Source organism: Peromyscus californicus, unplaced genomic scaffold, assembly GCF_007827085.1.
Source record: "Peromyscus californicus insignis strain IS unplaced genomic scaffold, ASM782708v3 Scaffold_3__1_contigs__length_106647218, whole genome shotgun sequence".
NCBI classification, from domain to species: Eukaryota; Metazoa; Chordata; class Mammalia; order Rodentia; family Cricetidae; genus Peromyscus; species Peromyscus californicus.
Window position 1 is genome coordinate 19,335,587 of NW_026294551.1, and position 21,385 is coordinate 19,356,971.

Here is a 21,385-nt window from a genome sequence, read left to right on the forward strand (position 1 = left end):
TCCCGCCCCTCGGCTTCTCCAGGCCTCGCGATTGGCTTCGCGGGCCGGAGGCGGGGCCGGAGCGGCGAGCCAACGTGATGGCGTCAGACGCCGCGCGCCGCTTCCTGTTGTCAGAGCCTCTAGAGCCGCAGCTTGTGCTGCAAGCCGTGGGGTCGCCTCGCCGGGAGCGCCGCCGCCTGCTCCTGTTCCCTATGGGTGAGTCTGGGCGTGAAGGGAAGCGAGGGGCGGTGGGCCTGCAGCCTCGCGGCCACTCGCCACCCCTGGGTGCCTTAAGACTTGGGGTGGGAACGTCGGCCCTTCGCAGTCCGGGCCTGCTCCCCCCTCAGCCAGCGGCCACCTGGTCTCTCCCCTCCGTCTGCGCCGGGTCCCCTCACCACCGGTCTTGCGTAAGTGTAGCCTCACTCGTGACTACTCTTTAGCCCGGTTGCAATCCGATCCGAGTCACATCCCTTCGTCACCTCTTACCTCAACATCACGCTCATCCCTCAACTCTTCTGACCCTTCCTTCCCTCGACCCTCCCTCCATTCTGGCTCACATTTCTCATCGCAGCCTCGCACACCCCGGCTCAGCCCCCGAAGGTCTGCTCGCTCATCCCGAACACCCGACGTCTGCCCCTCCTGTTGACCCACTACTGAAGTGGGCTCCTGTTGAACTTGCCCCTTTCTTCTTGGTGACTGTCATCTCAGCGTTATGTCAAGTCTTTGTGTCCCGTCCTTACCGACTCTCACCCTAATTTCCTAGCTGATCGTGGAGGTAATTTCTCTCTGGCATCCCGAGGACAGTATGCCGCCTAAATCGTTTCTAAGCTGTCCCCAACTCTGCTGCCTCAGTTTCTACCGTCTTTCCCCAGTCCTTTTGTTGCTTTAGACTTAATATATACTTATTAATTCTTTGAGAATTTCATACATACATGTAGTGTACTTTGAACATATTAACCCCCCCCCCCCCCATTCATCGCTGTTAGTTTGTTTTTTTTTTTTTTGAGACAGTGTCTCTCTATTTCGCCTTAGCTGTCCTGGAACTCAACTATATAGATCAGGCTGGCCTCAAACTCACAGAAATCCGCCCGCCTCTGCCTTCCAAGTGTTGGGATTAAAGGTGTGGGCCACTATTCCTGGATGTAGTTTGTTTTTTGTTCCTTTGGTTTTGTGCAGTCGGGGTTAGGTGTGGGTGTTTGGTTTAGTTTTTTGTTTTTGTTATTGTTTGTTTTGAGACAAGGTCCCTCTAAATAGCCAAGGCTAGCCAAGGCTAGCCTGCTTCCACTTCCCAAGTGCTGGGATTATGGGCGTGGGCCACCAAGTCTGGCTTCCAGGAGTTACTATTAACTAGATCTAATGGGCCTTTGTCCATCTCTTCCTTGGTCCAGCTCTCTTTCACTTTGAGAACTTAGGGCCATGGCTCCCTTCCTGTCACACCTGCTGTTCTTCAGTAGCCATGTCTGTTCCTTGCCCATAGCCCAGCAGACTAAACAGCTGAAGTGGTGTCTGTAGGGATTCAGTTGGTAAATGAGTATAGAGCTTTCTCCCTCAATTCTCAAGTGAGGTTTTTTCTGGTCTCCTGGACGTGTCTCCACAGATGACTTTTCTGGCATTCCTATTAAATCACTGGTGCCTGTTGTTGTAATGGTAAGTGTCATTCAAATACCTGGAAGGTGAGAGATGACCAATAATAGGACAGATGGGTAGATCACTGAGTCTACTCTAAAAAGAAAAAGAGGAAGATATAAAAATGACAAAAGGTAGATTACTGAATCTATTATGAAAAGAAAAAAGAGAGAATGTGGATATGATAAGATAAAAAGAGAGATCATTGAATATACTTTTAAAAAGGAACTACTTGTTTTAAATAGGATAAGTAATGAAAATTTTTGTCTGAGTTTATCAAATGTTAATGAAGTTTTTCGTCTGAACCTGTCAAATGTTAATGGACTAGACATCGTTAATGTAATCTTGACTATGTATATTGTATATACTTATTGGATATAATTTTTCTTGTATTAGTTATAAGCTTTTTTAATTTTAGAAAAAAAAGGGGAAATGTGGTGGTATTGTGTTCCCCAAAATATTGTGCACCCTAATAAACTTATCTGGGGTCAGAGAACAGAACAGCCACAATATTAGACATAGAGGGTAGGCAGTGGTAGCACACGCCTTTAACCCTAGCATTCCAGAGGCAGAAATCCCTCTGGATCTCTGTGAGCTCAAGGCCACATTGGAAATGGCCAGGCATGGTGACACACACCTTTAATCCCAAGAAGTGAGGCTTTAATCCCACAGAGTGATGGCAGATAGCAAAAAGATATATAAGGCGTGAAGACCAGAAACTAGAAGCATTTGGCTGATTAAGCTTTTAGGCTTTGAGCAGCACAGTTCAGCTGAGACCCATTCAGATGAGGACACAGATGCCTCCAGTCTGAGGAAACAGGATCAGCTGAGGAGTTGGCGAGGTGAGGTTGGCTGTGGCTTGTTCTGCTTCTCTGACTTCCAGCATTCACCCCAATAACTGGCCTCAGGTTTGATTTTATTAATAAGACCTGTTAAGATTCCTGCTTCAATGGCCACTCACCCAGCTCATTCATCCTGGGGCGATGGAAACCAGCCCTTCTTTTTGGCAGGTGTTGTGGTAGGAGAGAGCCTCAGGGAGCATTGTGGAGTTGGTTGTGATCACAGAGCTCTGTCCATGTGTCCTAGTACTTGTGAGGAAGAATCCTCGAAGTGTTCCTTTCTGTATAGCTGAGTGCAGACCTTTCCCATTACTGAACCCAGGGACATGATGGCCTTCAGAAGCTGTTGTGAGTCATGAAGAGTATCGACGAGTGAGTCCTGGGTAGGCTGAAGGACAATTGGTACAGGGGCTGTAAAATCACTTCTCTTTTCATAGGTCCTGGATCATTTAGTCTTAGCCACTGGGGTTTGTAGGAACAAGTAAAGGTGAATTACCTGTCAGTAGTTGAGGCAGATGGGTGTCTTTAAGGTCCTATGCTCAGCATTATAGGCCCCCTGGGGACTATCTGGTATCTATTTCCTCCAAGTTCTGATGGGCTTGCTTCAGGTGGGTCAGCTATCTATGATGACAGCCCGTCACCCCCCTCCAGCCCCCACCCTCAGTACTGGAGATTGAATCCAGGATCTTGTACATGTTAGGCAAGTGTTCTACCACTGAGATACACTTCCAGCCCTATTAGCAATTATAAGGACCCTGAGAGACTATCATTGCCACAGTGGTCTCTCTCTTTGAAGGCTGAATGCAATTCTGTCTTTAATATCCTCTCATGATGATGCAACCCTCAGAACGGCTTTTGCCTTATTGACAGTGTAGCGTACTGGCAGAGATTCCCCAGTAGCCCTACCACGTCAAAGCGGTATACCTCAACTTCCCACAGTCTGTCAAATAGATGTACCTGTTCTATATGCCTCACCTTTATTAAGTCATTCAAGAGGTGGATTTGTTGTTGTTTGCTTTTTTCCTTTTTGATTTTTTGAGTATCACTGTGTGTATAGTCCTAGGTACTAGAAACAATGATGATGGGGCTGGAGAGATAGCTCAGCGGCTAAGAGCACTGACTTCTCTTCCAGAGGACCTGGGTTCAATTCCCAGCCCCCGCATAGCAGCTCACAACTGTCTGTAACTCCAGGATCCAGCACCCTCACACAGACATACATATAGGCAGAACACCAATAAAATAAATTTTAAAAAAAGGAAACAGTGATGAATGAGTTGCTCAAGATTCTTTTTTTCACTCTTTCAGAATATATACGTCATTAGGATCCTATAGCAAAGCTGGCTAGGTACAGTGATACCCACCTGTAACCCTAGGTACTCAGGAGGCTGAGAATGGAGAGTTCAAAAGCTTTCCCAACAAGTTTAAGACCTTCCTGGGCTACATATTGAGTGCAAGGTCAGCTTATGCTTCATAGCAAGACCTTTTCTCAAAAATAAAAAATTAAGTTCTGGGGATATAGCTCAGTGGTAGAGTACTTGCTGAAGTACAAAGCCCTGAAAAATATAAAAGCCAGGAATAGCTGGCCAGGCCTTGTAATCTCTGCATTGAGGAAGGAGAAAGCAGGAAGATTGCTTTACGTTGAGGCCAGCCTGAGCTACACAGTGAGGTCCTGTCTTAAGAAAAAAAAAGAGAGAGGAATCCTATACTGTATGGAACAGGAATATGAGAGAGATAGGTGGTGTTGGATGAAAGGCAATTTGGAAGGAAAATGTGTCCAGCAGGGACAGGTGCCCTCACCCACACTAGTGTTGGGTCTGGTCTCTCACCCTCCAGCAATATTTAATTGGAAGCTGTTGCTTCAAAGGCTTGTTCTCTTTACCCCATCCTACCCTTTCAGGACACTTGTCTAGAGATTGAGCTTTCCTCAGAAGGAAGGACATGCTGTTTACTCACTCAGCATTCACATGCCTGAGCGGTCAGCTGCCTTTCTGAATCAGAAGATAACTTGGTCATTCTTTTCCAACTGAAATACTATGACTCATCAACTGGTCCAGCAGCTGGCTGGCACAAGCGCAGGGCTGTTCAGAATGTCAGGTGTGTGATCCAGGCAGTAGAAAGAGGGCTGTTGGAGTAGCTGAGGTGTCTAAAGAGAAGCCCTTGCCGTCTACTGATAGATACAGTGTTTCGAGAGCAGTAGAGCCGTGTTATCCATTCTTTCAAGTCTCATTTAAGCCATTTTTCTCCTTTCTTCCTCAAAGTGTACATGAAGTAAGAGGACTATGCTAGCTAGAACTGGGACAAATCCTTCCCATGTTGATCATTTAAGAAAGGACAGTTCTGCCGGACAGTGGTGGCGCACGCCTTTAATCCCAGCACTCGGGAGGCAGAGGCAGGCGGATCTCTGTGAGTTCAAGGCCAGCCTGGGCTACAGCGTGAGCTCCAGGAAAGGCACCAAAACTACACAGAGAAACCCTGTCTCGAAAAACAAAAAAAAAAAAAAGAAAGGACAGTTCTGAAACATGGGCATCATGTAGAAGGCCTGGGCTCGGCTGATTGGAGCTGTAGATCTATCTAGTAAGACAGTGCCTTACTGCCTTTAGTTCTTATTTGGTAAAAGGAGCTTTTGAGTTCTTTTGACCTGAGACAGCTTGAGCTGCAAAAAGGACTAAGGAGACCTGAGATTTCTGTTTCTTACCTGCTTCTCCTAAGTCATGATGATACTGAACTCCTGATTCTTCCACCTCTGGTTCCAGATTACATGGCCTGGGGTGGCTTTTGTTTGTTTGTTTTTAAAAGCTATTACTGGGCCACAGTCCTTATTAATAGTGCCCCCACCATGAGTACACTAGTACTTTCAGCTAATTAGTTCTGGAGCTGTAATTGACACAGGCTATTATTTACATTGTTGAGGTCTAAACCCTAGGGTCCTATTCACCATGGCTGAGAGAAGAGCAAATGGAGTTTGAGGACTATGTCTAGAACAGCTGGACTGAGACTGAGAGAGGGTTGGGCCCTGGAAGCCAGGGGCTTGGAGCCTCAGCAGCTAGATCTTGCCTGTGTAAACCTCAACCTCCACGACAGGCATATTGTGAGGAGTGACTTCTGGTCCACAGCAAACACCTCCTTTTCTACCATCCTGGAAACCAGAGTATGGAGCTGGCCTCCTGAAGCCTTGAGAATCCCTGGGGAGGTGGAGTAGAATGTGGAAGGACAAACCCAGAGTTTTTAGTCAGAGCCTTTATACTCAGAGCCAGAGCTCTTCCTGTCTCCATGAGGGTCATGCTTCTCTACACAGCTGCCCCCTGGACAAGGCCTGTCCGAAGAGGTCCGCCTTGGGTCCAGGCTCCTGTGCCCTTTTTATTACTGCCATCTAGGGAAGGCAGAGATTGGCCCCATCATTGAGGACCACCATGTTTCTCTCCTTCTTGGGCCTCAGGCTCCACTTCTGTCTTTAAGCCTTTCCTGCCAGTCTAGCCTTAATGTTTCTTGGGACTGCAGCTGAAGGGCACTCTTCCTAGCCCAGCTCAAGCTCGGAGGATGGCATTTACTTAGGAGTCTGGGGTTTCCTCTGAGCTGGGGTTGGCAGTCCTCTGAGTGGTGGGGCCAAGCCACTGCTGTGTAAATTTGTTCCTAGACCTGTTTCAGCTTCCTCGTCCTCCTTCCTCTATCAGGTAGAAATAATGAAATGTCATTCGTAAACAAGGCAGTCTGTGTAATGTCCCTTGCTTGTGCTAACTTTTGTGCCATAATTAAGCTAGACAGCATAAACATTCGCTCTGTAGTGTTCCCTAGAGACTTGTTTGCATGTGAATGTGCCTGCCTAGCCTGAGTGCTTAGGTTTGGGCCAAGGGAAGAAGGCACCTAGCCCTTGGAATCTTCAACTGGCCTTTGGAATCTTCAACTGTGGATACATACATTGTGGTCAGTGGCATTCTTTGCTTATAGATTTGTGGCTACATCCACCAGAAATGACAGAAACCATTTATACCCAAACACATCATGTTCAGTACCTTGCACCTGAGAGATAAAATTCTATGCTCCCTTGGTCCTGCCTAGCTAGTGGCAAATTGTGATGTCAGAACCCATGTTGATCATTTAGACATACATCTGTGACACCCAAGCTAAAGATGTGCAGCCCAGTGCAGAAGTGTGGAGAGAGTGCTGTCTCCTGAAGCTGCTGCAGGTGTGCTTAAAACCCTGGACTGGATCAGGAGTTGAGTACAAGTCCAGCCTTGAATTGTGAATTGTGAGGCCCAGCACCTGGTCCCCACCAGTTCTTAGCATCTTCAGTGAAAGCCCCTCCTTCGTGCCCTGGCAGGCCTCCTGAAGTTCCCACATTCACAACCCCTTCTGTCTGAGAGTTTTTACATGACCCAATAGGTAGGTGTATAAGGAGGACAAATCAAACATTTAATAATAATAAACCATAAATAAATCTATTTAAAAATTCTTTGGTACACATACAATTGTACTGTTTATTGAAGACAAAGGCAAATTTGCATACTGATAAGATGGCTGTGTTTATCAATCCAATTAAGGCTATACTAATTTGATACTTACATGCTGAAGAAATATTCAAAGCCTTTGTTTTTGTAATTAAACCATTATGTTTCTATAAAAGCAGAAAATTTTGTACAAGTTGTTTCAAATCTGAGCTGAGAACTGGGTGCAGTGGTGCACACCTTTAATCCCAGAGCCCAGAAGGCAGAGACAAGATCTCTGTAAATTCAAGGTCATAGAGTTCCAAGACAGCTAGAGCTACATAGAGAGACCCCATCTAAATGGGGGGGGGGGGAGAGATTAGCTCAAATCTGAGCTGAGGTTGTCCAGACAGTGCTCATTGTTAACATATGATGATGTATGGTGAATTCCTGTGTAGTACAAAACACGTGTTGCATGTTCAGAACAGCAGTTGAGTCATGTGATGCAGTTCACGTGAGCTCTGCCAGAAATACTTCCGCTTCATTAGACACTGGTTTTGAATGACTTTTTAGCTGTTGTCCATTCAGAAACCTTTTCCTGCTAAGTTTTTTACTTATTGACTCCCACATTCAGTGTGCCACTGTATAGGGGTGTCAACCCTCTGTGGGAGAAGCTTTGCAAATGCCTATCTCATAGGCTCTGGTTTTCTGCACAGATTTTGGTGTGAAGAGCCCTTGTCCCTATTTGTGGTGCAAGGGTTCCACCCCTCCCAAGGACTGAGCCTCTGCCCTGTTTCCTTCCTTAAAACCCAGTCTCAGTTTTTCCTTCAGGTTGCTCCAAGGCCTTTCATTTGCGATTTGAGTGACCTGGCCTGACTGCCTGCTGCCTGCTGGGAGGGGACTGTGGTTGTGGGGGTAAGTTGGGAGCATGTTCATCTAGCCTTCTTCTGTCCCTGCAGGTGTCATGTGAGTCTCCTTGAGCGCTGCTGCCTGAGTGGAAATGCTCGAAGTGGAGAATGGGCTGGACCCTCGGGCTGCCATCCAGGTATGTGGGCAAAATAGGATGGGGTGGGAAGAACTGCACAGGGCCACCATTTCATCAGCTTTTCTCTTTAATTTTTTTTTCCTTTTTAGATAGGGTCTCATGTAGTAGCCTAGAATGACCTCAAACTTACTTCATAGCAAAGGATAAACTCCTGATTCTCCTGCCTCAACCTCCAAGTTGCTAGAATTTCTGGCATGTATCACCATACCCAGCTTTCATCTGCTTTTCTTATTTTGAAATAAATGAACATGTCCAGAGAGAGACTTCAGGTAGAGAAGAATTTACAACAAAAGCAGGCTTCCAGGAGATCCTGACCTTTCTAGATTGTGTGTGTGTGTGTGTGTGTGTGTCTGTCTGTCTGTCTGTCTGTCTGTCTGTCTGTGTGTCTGTGTGTCTGTGCCTATGTGCCTATGTGTCTGTGTGCCTGTATGTGTGCCCTGTGGCGTGTGTGTGTGTGTGTGTGTGTGTGTGTGTGTGTGTGTGTGTGTGTGGTGGTCAGAGGAAAACCTATGGGAGATCGTTTTCTCTTTCCATCATGTGGGTTCTGGGGACTGGAGCAGGTCAGACTTGGCAGCAGGTACCCTTACCCACTGAGCCTTCTTGCCAGTCCCCCACACCCTCTTTTTGAGACAGGGTCTCACTGAACCTGGAGCTTGCTGATTTCATTAGACTGGCTGAGCAGCAAGTCCTTGGAATTCCCCTGTCTCTTCCTCCCCAGTGCTGAGATTGCAGATGTCACCCTGCCCAGTTTTTTATGTGGGTGCTAGGGTTTCCAGCTCAGGTTCTCAGGCTTGTGCAGCATGCACTTTACAGTTTGCCCCAGCCCTTGCTTTTGTCTGAAGCAGCTGCTCTGGCTAGTTGTTTCAGTAATGGGGTAAATAGGCAGTTCATATATATCTTTGGACATGTACTGTTTTCCAGAAATTTTTCAAGCAAAGATGTTTGTGGCCACCTTACCAGAGCCTCTCTAATAACCTTTTTCCTGCGCTTGCCCTGGACTTGCTTAGGCACTCTCAACTGGCTGTCTTGTGTCCTTGGAAAGCCAGAAGTCAGATAGCTTTGGGGCTCAGTGAAACCCTGTGGTGGTTTTTTTGGAGAATCCTTTCTTCCCAGTATTGCTCCCAGTTACCAGAACCTTCTGTCAACAAGGAGCAGCAGCCCTGAGAGAGCTGCCTTCCCTCTCCTGGCCACTAGAGGGACAACTCTACCCTTCTCCCTGCTGGCTTCCAGCTGGGCCTTTGCAGTTATCCCTGTCCCACCCTGGGCCCTCTGGAACCGGAGCAGAGCCCTGGCCTCCTAGCAAGGGCTGCACAGACCCATCCTTGAGGTGTATATCTGGTTATCCCTGCATTCCCTGACCCAGCACCTGGGTGACACTCAGTTGGAAATAGTTTATGCTTTTTATATAATCTAATAATATATTTAAAATAGCATTTAAAATTCAACTCCAAGATTAAAATCTTTGCTTCAAAGGACAGCATTCATAAAGTATTGAGGGAGAGATGAAAAGATATAGTCCACAGAAAAAGAGAAGGTATTATCTCTGATAAAGGTCTAGTATCCAAAGTAGATAGAGAACTACTTCAACTCAGCAATGAAAAGATGATCTGGGGGCTGGGAGATGGCTGTTCAGTAGTGTGTGCTGGCATGAAGCCCTGAGTTTGGATCTCCACAACCCACAAAAAAGCCAGTCCTGGCAACCTATGTCTATAATTCCAGTTGCCGGGAGGATGAGGGCCTGACAAGTCCCCAGAGTTCATTGGCCAGCTAGCCCATGAATTGATGAGCTTAGGTTCAGTAAGAGACCTTCATCTTATACACATTGTCTATAAGAATAATGTGTAGAATGACTGAGGCACTCAACATTGACCTCTTACCTCCACACACATGTGTATGTTCACCTACACACACTGACACATTTAAGCACACACACCACACATAAAAACAAGTTATACAGTGGACAGAGGATTTCTCCAAAGAAGTTATACAGTGACCAGTAAGTACACAAAATAATGCTTATTGCTATTAGACCCAGGGAAATGTAAGGGAAAGCCGTGGTAAGGTGCTACTTCACATCATTAGGGCGGCTGTAATCAGAAAGACAATAGCAAGTGTTAACAAAAACGTGAAAAAGTTGGGCCTCTCCTCTAGTCTCTGGGAATGTAAAGTAGTGGTTGCTTTGGCAGACAGTTCAGTGTTTCGTAGAAAACTTAAATAGAGCTTTTGGGTTGTTTTTTATTCCTTCTCTTTCCAGTGTTGGGGATGAAATACAGGATTCCACAGATGTAGGTGGTGTTCTACCCCTGAGTCACATCCCCAGCCTCGCATAGGGAGCATAGGTTTTATGTGATTGAACAATTCTTTGGATTTTCAGGCAGGTTTTACTATGTAGTTTAGACTGGCCTCCAACTTGCTATCAAGATGGCCTCCAAACTCACATGAAAGTCCTCAGCTTTTAAGTGTCAGGATTGCAAGCCTGTGCCATTGTATGAGCTCTATGGCTTATCAATTCTAGATCTGGAAACAGGTCTGCATAAAAATGTGGATACAAACACTCAGAGCAGCACTATAGTCAAAAAGTGGGAACAAGGCAGCTGTTTATTTTCTTATGAATGGCCAAATAAAGCATGGTATATATACCATGCAGTAGGATATACTTGATTATAAAAAGAAATTAAATACTGATCTGTGCTATAGTGTAGATAAACCGTGAAAACATGCCAAGTCAAAGAAGCCATACTCAGTCACATGTTGTATGTTTCCATTTCTTTGAAATGTCCGGAATAGATAACTCTGTAGAGGCAGCAAAGAGTGGCAGCCACTCCACCTCACCCCCAGCCACTGCTACACACTTGCCTTCAGTGGTGTTGAAATGCTCTGAAATTAGCTAATGGGAAAGGTTGCACAATTCTCTGAGTATACTAAAAACCACTGAACTTTACTTCCTTTTTCAGAACTTTCTACATTTTATTGACCTTAAATCTTCAGATCAAAGAAATTCAATGAACTCTAAGACAGAACAAATACAATAAAACCACTGGGTTTTGGTATTGTTTGTTTAGGAATACATCTATGATTAAAAATGATAATTAAAAAATAATGCTGGAGAGTTGGCTCAGCAGTTAAGGATACTTGCTGCTCTTCTTTTGTCTCTCTTTCTTTCTTTCTTTTTTTTGAAACAGTCTCTCTATGTAGCCTGGCTGTCCTGGAACTCACTATGTGGACCAGGCTGGTCTTGAACTCACAGATATCCACCTACCTCTGCCTCCTGAGTGCTAGGATTAAAGGCGTGCGCCACCATGCCCGTCCTCACTCTCTGCTTTTGTGTATACGATCTACTGAGCTCACTTAGTATTGCTCTTTTGCATATGGAACTGGATAGCCTGCTAGTGCTCATCCCCTATAGAAGACTGATTCTCCTCTCAACAGCCATTGTAAATCCATCTTTCTGTCTGTTTTATTTGAGACAGGGTCTCACTATGTAGCCCTGGCTGACATGGGGCTCCCTGTGTAGACCAGATTAGCCTCAAGCTTACAGAGATCTACCTGCTTCTGCCTCCTGGGTGTTGAGATTAAAAGCGTGTGCCACCATGCTCAGTGTCAATAAATTAAAAAAAAAAAAATTAGTGAAAGTAAAAGTTACCAAAATTCAGGAATATGGTTACTTCTGGGGATGACCAAAACAAACAAACAAAAAACCCCAGAAGTTTGTGGTTTAAATGGAGAATTTAATGCTAATTATAACTTGTTAATTAATTTTTTAAAATTCAACTTTCCAAAGAACACTTACTGTTCAGCCTAAGTCAAAATAAAAGTGAAGTGTTTATAACTTAACACTTGATGCAAACCAGTTTTTTTGTAGTTCTGTCTAGTTCTTTGCCAAACACTAGTATGACTTTGACACAATCATCATTATGATTATATACATTTTATGCTAAATTTCCACAACCCTTGATGTACATTTTGTAATGCATGCCTTCTATATGTGTCCCAGGCACAATGGCAGCTGTTGGGGACACAAGGAGAAATAAACCCAACATCTACCTCCAAGCAATGACCCCTGCTGGGCATGATGGTCCAGAAAAATCTCTCTGAATTTGAGGCTAGCCTGGTTTACAGAGTGAGTTCCAAGACAGCCAGCTCTGTAGAAACCATTTCTCAAGAAACATAAATAAATAAATAAATGAAAGAAGAGGCAACACTGTCCAAGTGTTACAGATCATGAAATATCATTTCCATTTAACCTTTAGGGAATTGAGGCTCAGAGAGGTTAAGCAAAGTATCTGCAAACAGAGCTGGTACCGACTTAAGCCTTTGGCTCTAGGCCTGGGCTCTTAGCTGATGTAATTAGGCTTCTATGGTCTTGACCTTTTTCCTCCACTGTGTTGGGGATCTAACCCAGGGCTTGTGCCTGCTAAGCATACTCTCTAGCATTGAGCCACACCCCCAGTCCTTCCTTGGTTTTTGCTCTAAAATATTCTCTGCCTCCTTAGCTTATCTCTGCAGAATACCCCCAAGCTACCGTAGTTGTGACTACATGGATCTCGTATTTAAATACAAGACTAAAGTTTCATTAAAAACAACAACAAAAAATTGGAACTGGAGAGATGCTTCAGTGGTTAAAAGCTCTTGTTTTTGCAGAGGACCTGGGTTCAGTTCCTAGCATCTACACGGAGGGTAGTTTACAACAATCTGTAACTCCAGTTCCAGGGGATTTGATACCCTCTTCTAACCTCAGGCACCAAGCATGCATACATATATACATGTAGGCCAAACACTCATACATAAAATAAAATTAATAAATCCAATTTAAAAAAATACATGCAAAATCATTTCTCTGTGTGCTGGATCTTCACTTGCCACAGTAGCTTGCTTTGCAGAAGGAGTCTCAGGTTATATACATAGTGTGTATGTGGTTACACACATTGAAAAACAGGCCATGGACTACATTCCACAGACTCCATGTAGGATTTACCCCTAAAGTCTGCCATTGTGTTTGATATCACTTAGGTCATCAAGAAGAGGCTGGTGGGATCTGTGAAGGCTCTGCAGAAGCAGTATGTATCTCTGGACACAGTGGTCACCAGTGAAGATGGAGATGCCAACACCATGTGCAGTGCCCTGGAGGCTGTGTTTATCCATGGCTTGCATGCCAAGCACATCCGTGCTGAGGCCGGAGGGAAAAGGAAGAAGCACACTCATCAGAAGCCTCTGCCTCAGCCTGTTTTCTGGCCCCTTCTGAAGGCTGTCACCCACAAGTGAGATACACTGGAGAGGGTTGACATCAGGGAAGAGCTTCAGAGTACAGGATACTCGACTCTCTTGAGGGTGGCAAAGCCAAAAAACACAGTGTTCTAGTGTAGGCACTGTGTGAGGTAGGGCTGGAGACGGCCTTATAGAAAGGCTTATCTCCAGACTTTAAGGCACTCCACTCTCATCTAGAGCCTGTGACTGCTTCTCACCCCAGCACTGTTGACCTTTGACTACACTGGGCTGAGTCATGTAGTTACTACTGAGTTGTGTGGCTGAAAAGACTAAAATATTCTCTGGTCCTTTTAACAGAAAAGGTTTGCTGACCTTGCCTTTGAATATTTGAGTTTCTATCTTCTAAACTTAATTTTTAAAAAATTTTATGTGTATGAGTGTTTTCCTACATTCATGTCTGTGCACCATGTATGTGCTTGGTGCAGGGCACACAAGCCATAAAAGGGTGCCAGATCCCCTGGAACTGGAGCTAGAGATGACTGAGCCTCCCACCATATGGGTAATAGGAATCAAACCTGGGTCTTTGCAAAAGCAACCAGTGCTTTTAACCAATGAGCTATTTCTTCAGCTCCTGGTTCTAAACTTTATACTAATAACAAGTTGTGTCTGGCATTTACCCAAGAAGCCAGATAGTGTCTGAATATTCACCCCAAGGCCCTGTCTTTGCCCTTGCCCTTGGCTGCTTAGGCCCTAAGCTGGTAGCTGGCACTGCCTCCATGGCATATGGAATGCCACCCTTAGCCTGAAGATGCCTTGTCAGTCTCTGATTTGCATTTCCCTACCTGCTGCCACTGCCCTATCTTGGGTTTTTAGCTCTCTTCTGAGTAACAATGGTTTTCTTTCTTTTTTAAATTTTTATTAATTTATGTGTATGAGTGTGTGTCTGTATATATGCCACATGCATGTGGGTACCCAGGGAATCCAGAAGAGGTAATCAGATCCCCTGGAGCTGGAATCATGAGTGCTTGTGAGCCACTCAATATATGTGCTGGGAACTGAACTCAGATCCTCTAGAAGTGCAGCAAGTGCTCTTAACCACTGAGCCATCACTCTAACCCCAGACAATGGTTTTCTAGTTGTCTCTGTATCTTGTTCAATGTTTCCTTAGTTCACTTAACCAGTCAACATGTACTGTGCTGATTGGAACTTGGCCACTGAGTCCAGAGGACGGTGGGTGCATTCTTGCACAGGACACTGTGGTAGCAGAAGGGATTTATGTCACACTGCAGCTTTGGGAACTAAGTTTGGTACACCTAGGGTCCACTCTAATGGTACTACTATGGTCAGCTCACTTGGCTATGCTTCACTTCCCAAATGGTTCACTAGTTGAAGCCCTGAATATGTGTCCCGCTAAGTTCCCCAGGTGCCTTTGGCTAACAGCCAGGTGTGGGATCCTGTGTCCCATATAGCCTGGTCAGGTGATAGCCAAGGCTCCCTCTATTGCCTGGCTTTCTGACCTAACCCGCCACCCCTCCACCTGTAAGGGAGCTCTCCCAGTTCCTGAGAGGTCTGCTACTTTTCTTCCCATTATGTGTTTTTCTCTAATAGTCCATTGTGCTGAAAGTTTATCCATCTTTCTTTCTGGAAAGTCTTCAGGGCCTAACTCAGGCACTGCCCTTTCTAACCAGAAGTGATGGCCCAACCTCCCACTCTACCACCAAAAGGACTGAACTCCATGTATTTCCTTCAGTGACAGTTATCTGGGGCTGAGAGCATAGCTCAGTAGTAGAATGCTTGCTTAGCATACACAAAGCCCTGGATTTATTGCCCAGGGATTAGGGTTGGACGCTATGTCTTGGGTTAGTAGATGACATCAGGTAGCTATAGCTCAACAGCTCAGCTTTTCTGTGTTTCCTGAGACATTACCCTGGAATTTGTTGTGCTTAAGTATGTTTGTGTTTGTAGTACTTATCACTGGTTCTTGCTAAGCAATGCCTTAAAACCATGTCTCTGAGATCTGAGGTAGTTTCTTGAAACACATCTGCTCTGTCCCCCTCCAGACACATCATCTCAGAGTTGGAACACCTGGTCTTCATCAATACAGATGTAGGCCGCTGCCGGGCCTGGCTGCGGCTGGCCCTCAATGATGGTCTGATGGAGTGCTATCTGAAATTGCTCCTGCAGGAACCCGCAAGGTTGTGCGAGTACTATCAGCCCACGGCCCTGCTGCGAGACGCCGAAGAGGGCGAGTTCCTACTGAGCTTTCTGCAAGGACTGACATCCTTGTCCTTTGAACTCTCCTACAAGTCAGCCATCTTAAATGAATGGACACTCACCCCACTGTCTCTCTCTGGGCTTTGTCCCCTCTCAGAACTTGACCCCCTCACTACCTCTGGGGCGGAATTACAGCGGAAGGAGTCTCTGGATTCAATTTCCCATTCCTCAGGCTCTGAGGACATCGAAGTCCAACACTCTGGCCATAAGATCCGCAGGAACAGGAAGCTCACTGCCTCTTCCCTCAGCCTGGACACGGCCAGTTCATCCCAGCTATCCTGCAGCCTGAACTCTGATAGCTGCCTGCTCCAGGAGAATGGTTCCAAGAGTCCAGACCGTTCTGAGGAACCCATGTCCTACGACTCAGATCTGGGCCCGGCAAATGCTGATGACTCTGACAGGTCTCTGCAAGAGTGAGTAAGCTCCTCCAACCCTCACTCTGCCTTCGGTACATGGGATTGTCACTGAACGCTGATGGGACATGAAGAAGTCAGAGGAGACAAGGGCTCTCACTGTAACTGAGGAGATAGCTCAGTGGGAAGAGTGATTGCTTCGGGTTTTTGAAATGGCTCCCCTCTCTGGTCCAGGCTGCAGTACCTGGTTCTCCTGAGTGCTGACATTAGAGGTGTGAGCCACCATTCCCAGCTGAGGATAGGCTTAGTGCTCAGAGTTGGACTGAGTCATTGGCCTTTCTGAAGTCCATATAAAATAGTCTTTTCCATCTAGAGGGAAGGAGATAATAGTTCAGAGTGCATATATATTTCTAGCAAATACAGTGAAGTAGAGTTCACTTGCAAAACACCTAGTAGACACAAAACCTCAGACAAATGGGGACTAGTGAGTGTGAAGAACGTGTAGGATAGACTGTCTTAACTCACTCGTCGAAGAGGGGTGCGTGGGCCGAACTCCCGCCCCATCCCCGGTGTTAAGTGAGCTGTCTGCCATGAAGCTGCATTGCCCGTCCCAGCAGGTCCTTCTTCACCCCCCACACCCTTGCAGTGCTAAGAATCAAACCAGGGCCTTACATGAGCTAGATAAACTCTACCCCTGAACTACATCCCCAGACCCCAGAGCTGTTTGGGGTTTATTTAATTTTGTGAGACAGAGTCCCATGCTATAGCCCAGGCTGACCTTGAACTTTTTGATCCTTCGCTTCCATCCCCTGATTACATATGCTTCCAAGTTCCTAAATGTATCGGTAACAGAAACAGTGCTTTTACTTTATTACTTTTTAATTTCCTCCCATTTCTTACAAAAGGTAGCACATGTATGTTGCTGGGCTGTCAGCCTCTTCATTCTCTTCATAAGCCTGTTCTTCCACTCAGTGGACATTGAGTTCAGCAGTCCTTGAAGCACTGATTTACAGTTTCCACACATGCTGTCTGTTGACACTGCCAGGAAGAGCTCCATGATCTCTCAGTCTTACCACTGGAAAGTACTGTCAAGGTTGTGGGTATTTAGTGGCTTTTTGTTGAGTTAAAGCCTCTGTTCCATCAACTCGTGTCTAGGGCCTTTTCACTACTACTGTGCACCCTGCAGCCTTGGTTCAGCCTACCTGCTGTAGGATAGAATTAGACCCAGTGATATGTGGGCAGGGCTCACAGAAGACCTAGTTTCTAGGCCTGCTCCACAATTTGCAAGTCAAGTAACGCAGTCAAATTGCTGACTCTTTGTGAACTGTTTCTCCATCTTTAAGATAGAGATTCTCACAGAGCTGTCTGAGAGTCAAATCATTGCCTGTGTAGTTGAGTGTATGCAAGGAGGTGCAGTAAAGAAGCTGCCAACATGACTGTTCCATGCTATGGTTAAGGGGATGGTCTTTATTGTAAATAACAGAGAGAAAATATCCAGAGACATCTGGAAGAATTCAGAGCAGAGAGAGAAAGAAATAGACTGAACATGGACATGGCCAGGGCTATCTGTGAGAGAAGGGAGAATAACCAGAAATATCAAATAGAGAAATCGAGGCTGGAGAGATGGCTCAGAGGTTAAGCACACTCTGACTGCTCTTCCAGAGGTCCTGAGTTCAATTCCCAGCAGCCACATGGTGGCTCACAACCATCTATAATGAGATCTGGTGCCCTCTTCTGGCATGCAGGCATACATGCAGACAGAACACTGCGTGCATAATAAATACATAAGTAAATCTTTGAGAGAGACAGAGACAGAAAAGAAAGCATAGTAAGCACAGTAAGAATAGCAGTGGCAAGCGGGGTAACCCTTGCCCTTATAGCAAACAAATGGACATCTGGGAAGAGGAAAGCCTGGGGAGGTGAGAAGGGCTGGGATGCTAGTGTGGACTTTGGAATGTATAACAGGTACTTGTGATACTGAGGGAGCCTGGAGGCCAGTATGTGCTTGGATATGCAACTACAGGTATATGTCATTGGATCCATTATATCCCTTCTGCCAGCGGTAAGGGAAATGACTCCTTTTGGTAGATGGAAACTGGTTTTACAAGTTCCTGAGGAATGCTGGCCTTTATCTAACCACCAGAAATCCTCTTATAGTCCAGGTTGAGCTCATTTCTGGACAGCCTTTTGGAGTTTGGGGAATTGGAGTTTCCTTTAGACCTGACAGTGAGTTGCTCATGTAAAAATGGTAGGCTCCAGAGGTAGAGCACTGAGTCCATGAGATGGCAATTTCAGATGTCAAATGAGGAGTTTAGATGGAGCACATTGGGGAGAAACCCCAAGGAGCCATCTTTGCCTTGAGAAATGCTGAGGTGGGGGTGATGCTAGCTTACCTCTCTCAGGCCTTCTCTTTGTCATATGCCTTGCCTTTATCTCTCATGAGTCTCATGACTGGAAAATTCCAGCATAAGGTCTTTGAATCAGTGACTGTCCACCCTGTCTGGAAATCATTGACGTGGTTCTTATGGAGAAATGCAAAAGGAACTGAGGGTCAGGATGTATAGATAAGCACCAGACGATGATGTGAGGAACTGGACATTGACTACACAGATGCAAATGCAGGGTCAGTGCTGTCGTTCTCAGAGCTGGACCTCAAAGTTCCCCTTGGGGGAGTTGCGGGAGAGGGTATGCTACACCCGCATGTAGAGGTCAGAGGACAACTTTCAGGAGTTGATTCTCTCTTTCCACCATGTGAGTCCAGCAGATCAAATCAGGTCCTCAGGCTTCACAGCAAGTGTCTTTGCTTGCTGAACTGTCTTCCTGGCCCAGCATTTTTATTTTAAAGATGGGGTCTTACCATGTATCCTAGGCTGGTCCTGAACTCTTGATCTTCCAGAGAAGCACCACGACACCTGGCTTGATGTTAGCCTGTAAGCTGCAGAGATTAGCATTTCTAAGTGTGTGTTTTAAAGATAAAAGATCCTCAGCAGCACTTCGGTTGAGTTTATTCTTTAATGATGCTTGAATATTTAAGTTATTAATTAGGCATAAATATCCTGGCCTTAATGTTTCAACTCTTAAAATGTCTGCAGGTTGAACAAAGTACAAAACATGACTTCAAAGTGAAACTTTTTCATTTACTATAAGGGGTCTGTTTTGCAGAAAGTAAATTGTAGCTTGCCTTGTGGGCCAAGGACTGACTGTTCTTTGGGTCTGTGCTATGATTATGGAGGGTTGTGGACTCAGGAGCTAGACTGCCTGGGTTGTCCATTTACCAGCCTTCTGCTCCCTTGGTATCATCTGTCCCCTCTGGCTCTTACAGTCTTTCCACTGCAGAACTTTGTCAGTGTGTGTCAGTTGTTACTTCCCTTGGGAAGTGACTCAGCATTGGAGTTCACCTCTGCGCTTTCTTCAGTGAGCCTTACTTTAGAGTGGAGCAGAACCACAGTCCACCAGCATGAGGGTCTGCATGGTCAGGGATTCCAACCCTGCCTGGCTTGACAGAACTGCTCTCCAAGGTAGTGTTTGCACACCTTTGTGAACACACATGTACAGATGCACAGACAGGAGGGTGGGGAGAAGCTTGGTTGGTAAAGTACTTGTCTTTCCTGAATTGGGCCCCCAGAACCCATGTTGAAAAATCTGGGAGTGGTGGTGCCTGTTTGTAATCCCAGTGCTCTGGTGGCAGAGACAGGTGGATCCCTGGCGCTCACTGGCCAGCCAGCATAATTTACTAGGCTACTCCAGGCCCATGAGAGACCTTGTCTCAAAAATACAAGTAGATAGATGATGCTTGAGGAATGACACCTGAGGGTGTCCTCAAGCCTGCACAAACACACTTGTACCTGCACATACATGATCTGTCTCTCCCATACACACCAAAATGGGGAGGAGACAGAGAACTCAGCATTTTCCACTCCCTAGAAGTCTTATCCTAGGGATAATCCCTCTTAGATTTTCCTTGATTTTTTTTTTCTTTTGGGGTGAGGGAGACAATACTGGGAGTTGAACCTAGAGTTCATTTATGCTAGGCAAACTACCACTGAGTTATATCCCTAGCCTTCCTGGGTCTCATTGTATATAGCTCTGGCTCTCCTGGAACTCACTATGTAGATAAGGCTGGCCTCAAACTCACAGAGATCTGCCTGCCTGTGCCTCCCAAGTGCTGGGATTAAAAAAGTGCACCACTGAAAAAAAGAGCAAAAGAAGAAAAAGAAAAAGTGCACCACTATGTTCAATCATTTTTGAAACAGCATCTCCCTAGGCTGGCCTTGAATTCGCTGTGAAGTTTGGCTGGTCTTGAACTTAGGATCCTCCTGCCTGGGCAGTGTTAGAATTATAGGTATGAGCCACCATACTGTGCTTCTTGTTTTCTTTCTGTCTGTCTGTTTTTGAGATAGCATCTCACTTTGTAGTAGCCCAGGCTGGCCTTGAGATCAGAGCTCCGCCTGCCTCTGCTGGGATCACAGGCCTTGAGCCACCATGTCTGGCTCGACAAGTTGTCCTCTCACTCATGCCCCCACAATAATAATAAAAATAATTCCATTTTAAAAATGATTTCATTTTGGCATTTTCATACATGCAAATGTGTTGTGACCACATCCCTCTTCTGTTATGCCCTCTTACTTTCCTTTTTCCCTGGTTTTCTTCCTTTTCCCATACAGCATGCCTGTGATTTTTCCCTTTCTGTTTTCACTGTCTTTTTAAACCTAGATCCTACATGTGAGAGAAAATATACAATTCCTGAGTCTTAGTTCTCATAACTTGATTGTCTCCAATCCCATCCACTTTCCTGTAAATGGTGCAGTTTCCTCTAGTTTATGGCTGTGTGTCTACCATGTTTTTCTTACCCAGCCATCTGCGGGTGAGTAACTGGGCTGCCTCTGTGACTTGGCTGTTGTCAACAGTGCTGCACAAGAACTTGAGTCCTTGGGATCTACCCAGGGGTAGTCTGGCTGGTAGGATCTAATTGTTCTCCTTTTGTTTTTTGAGGAACCGTCCCCCCCATACTGATTTTCATAGTTCTAGACTAACACTGTATAAAGGTTCCTTTTCCCCTCACATCTGCCACTTATTTTCTTTTTACATTTTTATTTTTTATATGTGTGTTTTGCCTGTATGTATGTCTATGCACCACATGTGTACAGTGCCTATGGAGGCCAGAAGAGGGCACCAAATCCCCTAGCTCTAGAGTTATAGGCAATTATGAGGCACCATGTAAGTGATGGGAATCAAACCCTGGACTTCAGCAAGAGCAGCCAGTGTTCTTAACTGCTGAGCTGTCTCTCTACCCTCCCACCTGTCTTTTTTATGAAGATAGGATATCAAGTTCACATATCATAAAATTTACCTTTTTTTTCCTTCAGATTTTTGAAACAGGATCTTGTTATGTAGCCTGACATGGAACTCATTATATAGACCACACTAAGCTCAAACTCTTCACAGTCCTCCTGCCCTCTGCTTCCCAAGTGCTGGAATTACAAGCATAAACCAAAATGCCTAGTTGCAAGATCATTACTGTGTAACTCAAGAATATTTTTATTGTCATGGAAGGAAAAGGCAATGCATTGCCATTTGCTCTGTATTTGCCTGTTCTAGACATTTTGTACAAACAGAACCATATAATATGTGGCCTTTTGTAGC

At 45.5% G+C, this 21,385-nt stretch overlaps 1 protein-coding gene across 1 annotated transcript in view; it reads left to right on the top strand.

Annotated features, from left to right (window-relative positions):
- The first annotated feature begins 88 nt into the window (after window positions 1–88).
- Plekhm1 (pleckstrin homology and RUN domain containing M1) overlaps window positions 89–21,385 on the top strand; it is a 50,235-nt gene continuing 28,938 nt past the window's right edge. The window contains exons 1-4 of the mRNA XM_052755634.1: window positions 89–195; window positions 7,825–7,910; window positions 12,921–13,168; window positions 15,176–15,802. Of these exons, the coding sequence (XP_052611594.1) occupies window positions 7,866–7,910; window positions 12,921–13,168; window positions 15,176–15,802 (920 nt within the window). The 5' untranslated portion in view covers window positions 89–195; window positions 7,825–7,865. The remainder of the gene's footprint in view (window positions 196–7,824; window positions 7,911–12,920; window positions 13,169–15,175; window positions 15,803–21,385) is intronic.